The sequence below is a fragment of the Myxocyprinus asiaticus genome, chromosome 1 (genome assembly GCF_019703515.2).
Source record: "Myxocyprinus asiaticus isolate MX2 ecotype Aquarium Trade chromosome 1, UBuf_Myxa_2, whole genome shotgun sequence".
Taxonomy (NCBI): domain Eukaryota; kingdom Metazoa; phylum Chordata; class Actinopteri; order Cypriniformes; family Catostomidae; genus Myxocyprinus; species Myxocyprinus asiaticus.
In genome coordinates this window covers 38,772,507-38,785,700 of record NC_059344.1, presented here as the reverse complement: position 1 = coordinate 38,785,700, position 13,194 = coordinate 38,772,507, and the positions used below count along the sequence as shown (strand labels likewise).

Here is a 13,194-nt window from a genome sequence, read left to right as displayed (position 1 = left end):
TTTTTTTTTTTTTTAGCTGGTCTTTTCTTCTTTCTTTTCTTTCTTTTCTTTTTTTAATTATTTATTTATTTATTCATATATTTTTTTAAAGGGAAGAAGTTGTGCTGCGTTCATTTCAAAGTTGGATGTGGGATATTATTACTTTACTTGATCTTGATTCTCAGATCTCCGACCATATAAGTAATCAAAACTGCAACGATCCCCTTAGATGGTTTCCTGCTTCATGACACTAAAGTTAGATTTTTTTTTCTTTTTTTTTTTTTTTCTGATGTGTCAGAAAATGGTCTGGGCATAATTCAGAGTGTCCTTCCATTTTAAACCGTCTTTTTATTATTAATAAAAAAAAAAAAAAAAAAAAAAATAGTTAAAGGGTTAAAATTCCATATTTTACTTCATTTATTTTATATTGTGAGCTTTGCACGAAACGTAATGGCAGGTTATAGATATTTGTGAAGTTATTGATATTAAAAGTAAACAAAACTGTTGTTTCAATAGTTTTAATTAAACACATTTTATTAGTTCGATTTATTGGTTCGATTATTAGATCTATTAGAATGCGTTACCATAGCAACGTTTATTGATCGATTACTCCTTTCTCGATTTAATAGTCTGTTGTTACCAGGGCGCTTTAAGGTTACCATGGTTGCATTAAAGTACGCATGCGCTGTATGCATGTAGCGGTATGGCAAAGAGAGCTGTCAACATAAACTTGTAATTGTTGGATCTAAAACGAGAAGTAACAAGAGGATCTCTGAAGTAATGTACCCTCTAAAGGTAAAGCAAACCTTCTCCCACATGCAGTAGCTGATGTTACGCAACTGTTTGTCGCGAACATTTTTAAGATCAAAAAGACGGTTAGCAGCCAGGGGTAGCCCAACAAAACTGCTTACCTAGCTCAGTTATCTTGTCTGTTAAATTCAGTAGCAATCATTGTCACTTCATCAATTCAAACAGTTGTAAGAATTAAATAAGTGTAGTATTTAAACGACTATATTAGGTCATCAAGCCATGAGCTTCAGTCTGTACAGTATTAATACATTCACTGTATATTTCCCTCGTCCTTCATAAGAAAATAACAAAAGAAGATACTTGGAGATCTGATGACTTAAAAGTGCACATTCAGGTAATCTGAAATTTGTTTGTGTGTGCAAAAAAAGAGAAGATTTAAAAGCACAACCTCTAAAAATGTAATCATATTCCCAGGGACATCATGAGGAGAGCAGAAGAAGAGACAGATCAAAACGAGAAGGGGAGCACAAGAAACACAGGGATGGAGAATCTCTGGATCGCCGACACAGAGACCCTGATCGAGATGCAAAGAGAGAGAGAGAAAAACAGAGAGAGAGCACAAAAGAAGGAAGTAAGCACAGAGACCCAGACAGGGACAGAAACCAGGATAGCAAGGGGGAGGAGGTAAGAGAGGATAGATACAAAGAGAAAAGTAGAGAGCGAGAGAAGGCGGTAGACAACAGCAGTCATCGAGATGGCGATAAAGGGAGTGAGGAAAAACGACGTGAGATGGAAAACAGCAAACGACGGAGGAATAGAGAGAAGGACAGGTATAATGATGGGGACATAGGGATGTACAAACAGCGGGACAGGGATATAGAGGGGGATAGAAAAAAAGATGGAGAAAGGGAGCGAAAGATTGAAATGGATAGGAGGAAAGAGGAGAGACGAGAAGATCTGGATCATTCAAGAACAGAAGAGAGGGTCAGAGACAAAGAAAGAGAGAGGAGAGAAAGACACAGAGCAAGAGAAAGTGACTACAGTCAACATGAAAATAAGGAAAAACAGAGAGAGGGAGACTCTAAAGCACACTCTGGCCACAAAGAAAGAGGTATGACGATTATTACAATTACCACCAAAAGAAAACTTTTGATCTATGCTAATTTGAATATGTAATGATATTATGAATTTAGGATAATAGCTCTTTTGTCTTTCAGAACACAGAATAGATAGAGAAAACAGAGAGAAAAGAAGACGGGATAAAGGAAGCCATGTAAGCTATGTGTAAGATCATTGCTACTTAGAAGCCTGCAGTGTTCTGAAAAATTTGAATTATAATAAACATAATTAAGAAAATTTTTGCTGCTGTTCCTGTGGCCAACAGGAGGCAGACACAAGTCACTCTCGTGAAGTTGAACGTGAGCGCCGACACCAGGAGAGGAAAGAGCCGAAGGATTATCTGCATGATATCAAAGATGGGGACAAGGAGAGAATGAAAGCCAGGGAGAGGAAAGAGCAAGACAGACGGCGTGAAAGAAGGTACAAGGAGGATTCAGACTCGAAGAGGAATGACAGAAAACGGACAGAGAAACATAAAGAATCCTCAGGCCATAAACACAGTGATAGGATAAACAGAGACAAAGAGGTACAAACATTGTCACATAAATACTTTCCTGTTCATGTATGTCTGGTCTCACTATTATCAATAATATCAATATTTATGTGCATTATTGATAATGTTTGTATGTATGCAGGAGTTATGTGTAATAATGTCTGTTTTAAAGAGCCTTGTGAAATTATATATAAATCTCCATTTATTATAAATCTCCAGTATATGTTTTGTATTTGTGTTTGGATGTGTATAGGAATCTACCGCAATACCTCAGTTAACTTGGAGGTCTATTCAAGCTCAAATGAGTGATCCAGAGATCCCTGTAAGATTCCTGTTTTAAGTTTAGCTATTAAGTTAAGATGTTTAAGAGATAATGCAACTCCTGCCTGTTTTACACACACTGGACTGCATGAAAACTTTATATTGCTGCTTATTTCATGCTTTTAGCAAATAACACGTCAACTATTAGTAATATACTGTAAATACTACTGTAATACACTACTGCTACTACTACTGCTGCTAATACTTATAATGAAGTTTTGATACTATTTTATGCACTAGAATATAAGCATGATACACTTAATGTTGACAATGTGAGTCAAGTTTCACCATCATTTCCTTCATTCTGTTCTTTTTTTAATCTCTTTTCTTGAGTTCTTACATAGTCAGAATTATTACACTCATTGCAAAAGATTTAGCAGAATGCAGGTGTAATATAGCAATCAAACATAAAGGCCACAAGGGGCTGCATTTCTGCATTAAAACAATCCCCTTGCGTCGGCCTAAAATGCACATCAGATACAAAAATGCCTCTTTTACAGTCTCAGAGCTCTGTCAAGTCTTCTCCCACAAACTAATACCTACCTGTATTTTTTGTTTCATTTCGTTGCTTGTTAAGCTAATGTGATTTGTATGCCTTTGTGTTTCAAGGTAGAGAATGATGAGGAGGACAAACAGTCGGGCAAGGATTATCATAATGATGATTATGAGGAGGATTTTGAGGTGTGCATCTTTCCAGTGCAGAGTATACATATATTACTTTTGACTGATAATACACAGTTCCATAAATGGTTAACAAATTTACCTTTGTTGATAAACATTTATTTACAGTTTATATCGTCCTGATGTCAGATCTGAATGAGCTTAGTCATTGAATCTTAATGCGAATCTGACTTGCAAACATAAAGCCTAAATTTGTATTCCTTTCTTCTTCTGCCATACTTTATGTTATTCTTATAACTGTGTAAACTGACGAGCTGTTCATCCTTTTAGAATTATGAGGAAGATTTTGAGGATGAAGATGAAGAGGAGGATGATAAGGATGAAGTGGAGCATGACAATAGAGGGAGAGAAGAGAAAAGGGAGCTGAGCCCCAGGAGAAGAGAAGAGATTGAAGCCATCCAGAGAGCCATTGATGAGGAGAATGAGAGAATCTCGTCAGCAAGATCACAGCGCACAACCACAGAGTCAGCTTTCCCCTATAGAGGTGGATAAATAACACAATATGTTATCAGATATCTATTAAATCAGAGTAACAAGTTGGAGGGAAGAGATTGATTTGATTTGTTATATTTGTACTCACAGCCCTATACAATACATTGTAGTGGTGAGTTTGAAAATAAAAATGGCTCATAAATCAGTGTTTTGTTCTGTTTTCACAGAGAACCACTCAGACGGTGGTCGAACACATGGCAAAATTATTGATTTTGTTTCAGCAAAGCATCGAGAGATCAGCCAGAAGGTGGCCAAAAAACAGAAGCAAGTCCTCTTTTCATCTTCTCAAGTATCTTATTAGTCATTAACAGTAGCTTTCAAAAATAAAGTAGTACCTTTTTATTAAATAAAATCCCATTTCTAAAGAAGTTGGGACAGTATGGAAAATGCTTATAAAAGCAAAAAGTAGTGATTTGTAAAATCTATTCACTCTGTGCTATATTGAAAGCACTACAACAGCACATTATTTGATGATTTACCTTTAATTTAATTGTTCTTATATATATATATATATATATATATATATACATACACATTTCAAATCAGATGACTGCAACATAATCCAAAAAATTGGACAGTCGAGTGTTTACCCCTGTGTAACATCACCATTTCTTCTATTAACACTTATTAAACATTTGGGCACTGAAGACACAAGTTTAGAATTTTCCCCCATTCATCCATTATGCAGGTCTTCAGCAATTGTACAGGGCCTTCGTTGTCGTATTGTGCACTTCATAATGCACAACACATTCTGAGTTGGAGACAGGTCAGGACTGCAGGCAGGACAATCTTGCACCCGCACTTTCTGCTTACGCAGCCATGCACTTGTAATCCGGGCAGTTTGTGGTTTAGCATTATTAGAAGAAATGGTGATGTTACACAGTGATAAACACTTGACTATCCCAGATTTTTTGGAGCATGATGCAATCATCTGATTTGAAATGAGTGTATATTAAAAAAAAACTTTTTTAAATAAAATTCACAAGGTAAAACATAAAATACTGTGTAGTTGTAGTGCTGTCAATATAGCACAGAGTGAATCGATTTAACAAATCACTTTTTGTTTTTATAAGCATTTTTCATACTGTCCCAACTTTTTCGGAATTGGGATTGTAGTAGTTGGGGTTGTAAAGTGTAATCTTTACATTTACCGGGATGAAGGCATACTTTACTATAAATATTTAAAAAATTATTTTTTTTAACTTTTAATGTTCTTTTCCAAATAATTTACCTGTAATGAAATATATACAATAGAATTTTGACTGAGAATTAAATTGTTAAAAGCTGATTGATTGATTGATTTCATTTGATTTGATTAAAGGAAGCGTAGTGAGGAACTGCTGCGTCTAATTGATTTAGACTTCTCCATCACCTTCTCTCTCCTGGACCTGCCTCCTGTCAATGAGTATGACATGTACATCAAGAACTTTGGAACGACCAATACAAAACAGGTTAGAGTTTCCACACAGCTACCTGTTTAATTTAAGTGGCCTGCAAATGGAAAATGATACTATATAAAAGTACACTATATGGTCAAATGTATGTAGACACTCCCTTCTAATTAACGAGTTTGGTTACTACATTAACTCCAGTTAGTGAGAGCCCTTTTCTATTCTGCCTGACAATGCCTGTGTGCACAAAACGAAGTCTACAAAGAAATGGTTTACTGTGTCTGGTGCAGAAGAACTTGTTGAACATCTTTGGAGTGAATTGGAATGGCAACTGTGAACCAGGCCCATCACCCAACATCACAGCCTGACCTCACTGATGCTTTTGTGTCTGAATTGGAGAAAATCGCTGGAGCCATGTTACTATAGTGGAAAGCCGCCCCAGAAGAGTGGAAGCTGTTATTGCAGCAAAAGGGGGAATTGATGCCTGTGGTTTTAAAATTAAATGTCCATCAACTTTTGGCCACATGGTGTATTAGGCTGTATCAAAAAACAATATGGTTTGAGGCAGCATGAGATAATCAGCTCACAAATATTAGTCACTTCACCTTTAGAATTTTTGCCATCTTATGAGATTCTTGTGTCTCCAGGCTTATGTGCAGTGTAATGAAGACAATGTTGATCGAGACATTCAAACAGAAGAAGTTGAAATGATGGACAAATGGACACAACACCCACCAGAAACTAAAGCAGCCTGTGGAGGTATTCTATTCAGCACTGAATCTGTCGTCGTTAATGACGGAAATGTCAAAATAATAAACATAGTCTATTCTACACTTCTCCAGTTATTCTGTTCTCTTAACTGTAACTAGGGCCCAAGGTTTCTCAAGAAACAACTGATGAGTCCATGGCAAGAATGACCACTGACTCTCAACGTTTAACTGCTTTCCTACGTTCTGCCAAACAGGTAGAGAATGTTGTTCATTAGTGTTTATTCTTCTGCTTTAAACACTCGTTAACTATTATAACAATCAGTACATACAAAAAACTAGTCCCCACAAAAATTCAAAAACAATAGAAAGTGTTAAGCTCTGCGTTTTATGTAGTGTGATTCTAAATAGTTGTTTGCTCATGTGTTGCTTTACAAGAACAGCTTTGCTTGACTCATTTGAATCACTAAAATATAATTTATTTGTTATGTGCTTGTTTGTGTCTTAGGTGATGGCTGTGCTGATAGAGGAGAATATGGCAGAGAGTAATTCTCTAAGAAGACTTCGCTCTCAAACGGATGCGCTTTCCTTCAGTGATGGCTGCCTTCAACTCAACACCAAGCTCCCCTTTCTGCATGGTAAAAGAGCTTTTGTTAGCTGTTTATAGATTTCATTTGCCGATAAACGGCAGACGTGATGATCGCTGGATGACTTCGTACTACTTATATTTGGAGACCATGAAGATTATGTGGAAGAAAAGCCAATGCTGAGATTTGTTTTAAAGATTCATTAACGTTAATTAAAAGTCATTAGCATAATTCGTTTTCAGTGTAAATTCCATTTAATCGGTAGATAATTGGCTGAAAATTCAGTTACAAACTGATGTTATATCAACAAATGTTAACTGTAAACAGTGTTTAATATGGTGATTAATATGGACAAAACTTTTGTGAAGCACATGTATGTTTAATTGTTCCAGGTCGACAGGTGAGTCTGCTGCAGTTCTCTCACATCCAGAGACAGACTCTTCTCTCTGTTCATCCTCCTTCCTCCAAAACCAGTGCAGTGCCACTTAACAGTGAAACAGTCATCTGTGTGTGGAACATCTGGGAACCATCCAGACCCCAAAAAATACTACTTTATGAATCTGAGGTATGCACACATGATGAATGAATTTGGAAGAAAACTTTTGCTTAATTCAAACACCTATCAGTCACAAAGTTCTACATATCCCTGCCCATTTGTTTATTAAATTCAGCTATGAATAACACTGTCACACTCTCAGCTTTGTGTTAATACCAAAAGTTTGGAATAATGTACAGATTTTGCTGTTTTGGAAGGAAATTGGTACTTTAATTCACCAAAGTGGCATTCAACTGATCACAAAGTATAGTCAGGACATTACTGATGTAAAAAACAGCACCATCACTATTTGAAAAAAGTCATTTTTGATTAAATCTAGACAGGCCCCATTTCCAGCAGCCATCACTCCAACACCTTATCCTTGAGTAATCATGTTAAATTGCTAATTTTGTACTAGAAAATCACTTGCCATTATATCAAACACAATTGAAAGCTATTTGGTCCGTTAAATGAAGCTTAACATTGTCTTTGTGTTTGATTTTGAGTTGCCACAGTATGCAATAGACTGGCATGTCTTAAGGTCAAAGAAACACAGACATTGGACAACAGATAATTGGAAAAGAGTGTTATGGATCTTAACCCCATTGATCTTTTGTGGGATCAGCTAGACTGTATGGTGCGCAAGTTCTATGGCAAGTGCTACAGGAAGTGTGGGGTGAAATGTCACCTGAGTATCTGGACAAACTGACAGCTTGAATGCCAAGGATCTGCAAAGCTGTCATTGCAGCACATGGGGGATTTTTTTTGATGAGAAGTTCTGAACATTTATTTCAAATTGTAATAGTAATTATTCAAGTTATTCATGTCCTGACTATACTTTGTGATCAGTTGAATGCCACTTTGGTGAATAAAAGTACCAATTTCTTTCCATAAGAGCAAAATCTGTACATTATTCCAAACTTTTGGCCACCAGTGTAAATTCCACAGATTTTTCCCCCATAATCAACACAATCAAAATGTGTAAAAATGTGCAGATTGTCCTTCTCTCTCCCATTTTAACTTCTGTTTTGTTTGTTTCAATTCTATTTGTCTGTCTCAGGTTATGTGCTGTTGCTTCAGTCCTGGTAAAGTTACTTTAGTGTTTGCTGGTACATCAGTGGGCTCTGTGGTTGTGTGGGATCTCAGAGAACATTCTGGTACTCACTGCAACTTGGTGGTCGGCAAGGAGGATTGGACACTGCGTTACCCAACTTTCTCAACGGGTTAGTCATCGCTCGCGGCTTCTGCTGCAACCACCATCTAAATAAATAAAATATACCTCCTTTTGTAAAAGAGAGCTTGATTCTTTTATTTAAAACCCTCAACTGTCACAGCAACAACTTCAACTACTATAAATCAAATCAATACTCAACACTGACTTCACTTATCACATTGGTTATATCTGGATTCATTGAGAGTTTGTACTTAACCCTATAAAAGATAGCTATAAAAGGTACAAGCATATAAAGGCATTTCTGAAAATAAATTCATTGCTTTTTTTTTAACACATTATGGCCTGCATAATACATTTCCATGTTTTTTCTAAAATATTGCTTTCATTTTCAATTGTATAGTTTGTAGAAATCATGAAAATAACATATATATAAAATATAGGAGTGTTTGCCTCAAGGTCAGCTGCCTTCTAAAAAAAAATGCTGCCTTTTTTACTTCTAGATAAATATAGTGAGTTGATGCCAGACTTTATATACAATGTCACATGTCCTCAGTATTTACAGGGATCCCCTTTTTAATATTTTTCACTAAAATTTGACAGACTCACTCGTTGCTCCTCTCCCCAGCCTCTTAAAGGGATAGTTCAGCCAAAAATGAAAATTCTTTCATCATTTACTCACCCTCATGCCATCCCAGATGTGTATGACTTTCTGTCTTGAGCAGAACACAAAAGAAGATTTTTAGAGAATATCTCAGCTCTGTAGTTCCATACAATGCAAGTGGATGGTGATCAGCACTTTAAAGCTCCAGAAAGCACATACAGTTGTGGTAAGAGTAATACATTTGACTCCAGTGGTTAAATTAAGCTTTAATGTGCTGACCACCATCCACTTGCGTTGTATAGACCTACAGAGCTGAGATATTCTTCTAAAAATCATGTTTGTGTTTTACAGAAGAAAGAAAGTCGTACACATCTGGGATGGCATGAGGGTGAGTAAATAATGAGAGAATTTTCATTTTGTCTAAACTTTAAATGTTTGTATCCCCCAGGATACAAAAACCTTTTAGGGTTAAAGTTAGAGCAGCAATTCTTTTTAAGCTCTGGTAGTGTTTTATAGTGCACTAATTTCGACAATAGCTCAAGATAGCTTCTAATAGTTCAAAAAGGGCTTCTATAAGGAAGAATACAAAAATCTCAGTTCAGGTTCAGGTTAAACTGACCTGTTTTGTTGTGTATGGACACAGATGCTGTGCTTTCAGGGGTGGGTCATCTCTCTCCTGTGGTGTCCATTGAACCTGTACTGTCGACTGGTGAGACAGGTTCAAATAGCATACTAACTGCAGACATAGAAGGTAATGGAAACCATATGTTTAAATAAATAAATAAAATGCATTTTAAAAATCACTTTAGTAAATGTACTTCCTTGTGCAAAATCTAGAGTCTCTGGGACTGTCATTCCAGTTAGGATCTCTGGATGAAAATGGGGTGTTAACTCTCTGGGTATGTTTGCATTTTACCAGTAGCTTTATTTCACAGAAACTCTTTGCATGAGAGATTTGAGATCACATACTGTTTGGACCATGATTACATTTATGTTCTTTTAAAAATAATTATGATGTCTAATAGGTTGTGGTTGAGCTGCCCAAAGGAAATGATTCTGGATCTCAAACAGACTTGGGTAAATTGAATTTACAAATGAATATCCTTTGTGAAACCAATTTTCATGCCCATGTATTAGCTCTCCCTTGTTTTAATTATTTTGTGTCTGCCTTCATAGGTCTTAGACCTGGTGGAAAAGTTAAACTGCTCCACAGCTCCTCTCTACAGACCACTGAGAAATCCCTTCAACACATTATAGGATGTGGACCACCTCTGAGCCTTCAGTTAAAGTTCCTCCCTTCTGACTCTAATCATTACTTTGTTGGTACTAACATGGTGGGTGTTGTGTAGCCTGAACATGTTGAATGAAAGAATAGCTAGTGGTGGAAAGTTATGTGGGTTGTCTTTCCCATCAGATAGATTGTTAATATGACCGTTGGTCCATTTTGGTCATGAAATGTCTTTTAATTAGTACATTGAAAATTATTTTTTTATTGAAGGGTCTGGTTAGGCATGGTACAAGGCATAGCTTGAAAGTTCTTCCGAAGTTCTACAGATCACAGTTTGATAGCTGTAAACCGGTGGAGGTCACAACACTTGACTTTAGTCCTTCAGGAGAACCCTTTTTCTTGGTAAGAGAAGCTTTTGTTGCTTTGTATGTGTTTTGTGTATTTCTGTGTTTGTGATAGACTGTCATCCGTATCAAGCATTCTTTTAACACTGTTGCATAATCTAGTGGTCTTTAGAATGTATTGTTTAATGTTTCTGTGTGGAAATCCCATGAAATCTTTTTAGGTTGGCTGCAGTGATGGCACAGTTCGTTTACACTCAGTCCTGAGAGAAACTCCATTGATGGAGTGGTCTGGATGTTCAATTTGCACTCCTATTCTCTCAGTGCAGTGGTCTCAGACGCGGCCAGCTGTGTTTTGTGTTCTGGATGCTGCGTCTGATCTTCACATCTGGGACCTAACAGAGAAGGACTATATGCCAGTCATCACAGAGAATATACACAATGACCGGTAATTGCCTGAACATCAAACATAAATATACACAATTGGCACAGAGCTACAATATTACTAGATAATATCAGATAATGCCTCTGTTTGTAATTATGGTGGTACAGCATGTACCTCAGGCACTTAACTGACAATCTTCTGTTTCCTCCCCCTATTTTAAAGGGTAACAGCTATGGCTGTGTTTGGTGAGCCAGCCAAACAGAACACATTCTCTGGGGTTGCGCTTGCAAAGCAGTCCGGCAAGGTGGAGATTCAGTATTTCAAGAAGTCTCTTACAGTGTCTAAAGCCTCTGACAAAGAAAAGCTTCAGTCTGTTCTACAGGACACTTTTTGAGATATATTCTCATTTTCCAAATCAGAAACTGACTCTGTTTGAGCTCAGATTCAAATTAATATCCATTTAAGTAAAGGAGGACAACAAAAATTAAATTGAGAAAGTCATTAACAATATGGACAAACTTTCAGAATTATATTTCATTGTAGTAATATATATAATAATTATAATTAATAATTATAATAATATAGCAGTATAGTAAAAAAGCTACATGCTTTAAAGGGTTCGTTCACACAAAATTAAAATTTGTCATTGTTTACCAACCCTCAAACTTTGATTTTCTTTCAACTGTGGACCACAAAATAAAATGTTAGGCATAATGTTAGGGACTGATAGCCTCAGTCTCCATTCACTTTTATTGTATACATATATGAATGTGTGATGAATGAAAGTGAATGGTGACGGAGGCTTTCAGTTTCTAACATTCTGCCTTACATTTTATTTTGTGGTCCAAGGAAGGAATTTATATGAGTTTGTAACTACATGATGGTGAGTAAATGATGACACAATTTTAATTTTTTTGTGAACTAACCTTTTAGCGGTGTCTGTAACAGTATGAACAGTAGAGGATGAGAAATGGTTGTTTACTATTGCCACAATGGCAACCCTTTTTCTTCTGTACAATTAACAAATGAAGAACTCCTCTGGCTTAAAATATATTACATCTGAACTTTGTGAAGGAACATGATTTCAAGGCAGTAACAGCATTTTGCAAGATTTGACCAAACACTAAAGGGAGCACATAAATATGAGCTCTCTGTTCCTCAGGGATACAAAGACATGTAATCTTAGTTTTATAATAGTAGCATTTATACAGGATTGTATTTCTTATAGTCCCTAGCATTTCTCCACTTGAATCGTACTATCATAATTATTGAAGCTACTTTGTATTAAAAGATGATTTTCAATTTGACTTTTTTTTTTTCTTGTTGTCTTTTTATTCACTTCTTAAATTAATGTCTTAAAGAGCTGTTCTTCATTATATTAGCAACGGTACACTCAGAAGTGTCCCCAACACTATGTATCCTTGTGATCTTTTGGAAAGCATGAGCAATAGATGATTTAATATTTTTGTAGGACCTGTGAAATAAAATGTTATGTTTTTTATTTGTTTGTAGTTAGCTTTAGATTTGGTAATTGTAATCTGTAAATCTCATTAAGTTAACAACTAGGTTTGAAGATTGAATCCAACGGGATATTTTCTGCAGACTTATTTTCAGGATATCTTGTGTTTTTCATAAGAATATAAAAGAAGTGGTAAAATGGTTTAAAAAAAAAAATTGGCTATAATACTTGTTTCAGTACGCTACACAATTTAAATTCTGGGAACCAAAAATCCTTAGTTGAGTATTAATTTAATATTACAGTATAATAGAATAATAGAAATGCTATTCCTACAGCCAATGACTTGAATAAACCTCTTCTATATGATGAAAATTTCATACAATTTCTAAATAAAATGCTTGTGGGGCATAAAGTGAAAAATGTCAAAGTGGTATAACTTTATAATAACAAATAAAATAGAAAATCTCATTACAAAGCCTGATATTCTTTGATAAGTAGTTATAGTAGGCATGCTCTTTGATTATCTAAAAATCTTTAAAGTAGTGCATCCTTGTATACACTGTATATTAGGCTCCAGCACTACCCGTTCTGTGACCCTGCATAGGATAAGCGGCTAAAGAAAATGGATGGCTGGGATGATCATAATAAAGGCTGTTTGTTTAATTAAATCCTCCCTTTGAAAATTCCTTATAAGTGGTCCGTTTTCATTTGGCAATGTTTGCTTTTGAACATTTTAGTCTATTTACTACCCTCCTTGAAAACGCTCATACCAACGCAACGCTTTTTTCAGGTCGTAAGACTTTGATGATGTCCAGCGTTGCCAACAATAGAATCAAAGGGCAGTTGAGGATAATCTGTTGACTGTCGTTTTCTCCATGGTTACTGTTGCCCAATAGCTCTACTCAGACGGCTCTCTGAAAATGACTTTCTAGTGGTGTAGGCAGCTTTTTC

General features: G+C 36.0%; 1 protein-coding gene across 4 annotated transcripts; it reads left to right on the top strand.

The window, feature by feature from the left end:
* The first annotated feature begins 646 nt into the window (after positions 1-646).
* Positions 647-12,809, top strand: LOC127444528 (cytoplasmic dynein 2 intermediate chain 1-like). Of its 4 annotated transcripts, none has more exons than XM_051703940.1 (22): positions 651-774; positions 1,070-1,123; positions 1,204-1,840; positions 1,947-2,002; positions 2,114-2,374; positions 2,595-2,663; positions 3,272-3,343; positions 3,614-3,827; positions 4,003-4,103; positions 5,161-5,286; positions 5,874-5,985; positions 6,096-6,190; positions 6,442-6,571; positions 6,913-7,085; positions 8,116-8,278; positions 9,474-9,581; positions 9,668-9,729; positions 9,856-9,907; positions 10,007-10,164; positions 10,329-10,460; positions 10,624-10,847; positions 11,007-12,809. In XM_051703940.1, exons 1-22 carry the CDS (start codon positions 760-762, stop codon positions 11,176-11,178), a joined length of 3,186 nt encoding a protein of 1,061 aa, XP_051559900.1. In that variant the 5' UTR covers positions 651-759; the 3' UTR covers positions 11,179-12,809. The 4 variants fall into 4 exon arrangements, with proteins under 4 accessions (XP_051559916.1, XP_051559900.1, XP_051559908.1 ...); XM_051703948.1 differs by having other exon boundaries at positions 4,003-4,099; positions 5,157-5,286; positions 11,007-12,807; XM_051703956.1 differs by lacking the exon at positions 1,070-1,123 and having other exon boundaries at positions 647-774; positions 4,003-4,099; positions 5,157-5,286; positions 11,007-12,805.
* Positions 12,810-13,194: the final 385 nt, after the last annotated feature.

What these genes read in the sequence shown, in the direction of transcription:
- LOC127444528 (XM_051703940.1), top strand. An exon ending in CTCTGGCCACAAAGAAAGAG is followed by an intron (nt 1,841 to 1,946) that starts GTATGACGATTA and finishes TTTGTCTTTCAG; the next exon opens with AACACAGAATAGATAGAGAA. An exon ending in TGGATCTCAAACAGACTTGG is followed by an intron (nt 9,908 to 10,006) that starts GTAAATTGAATT and finishes CTGCCTTCATAG; the next exon opens with GTCTTAGACCTGGTGGAAAA.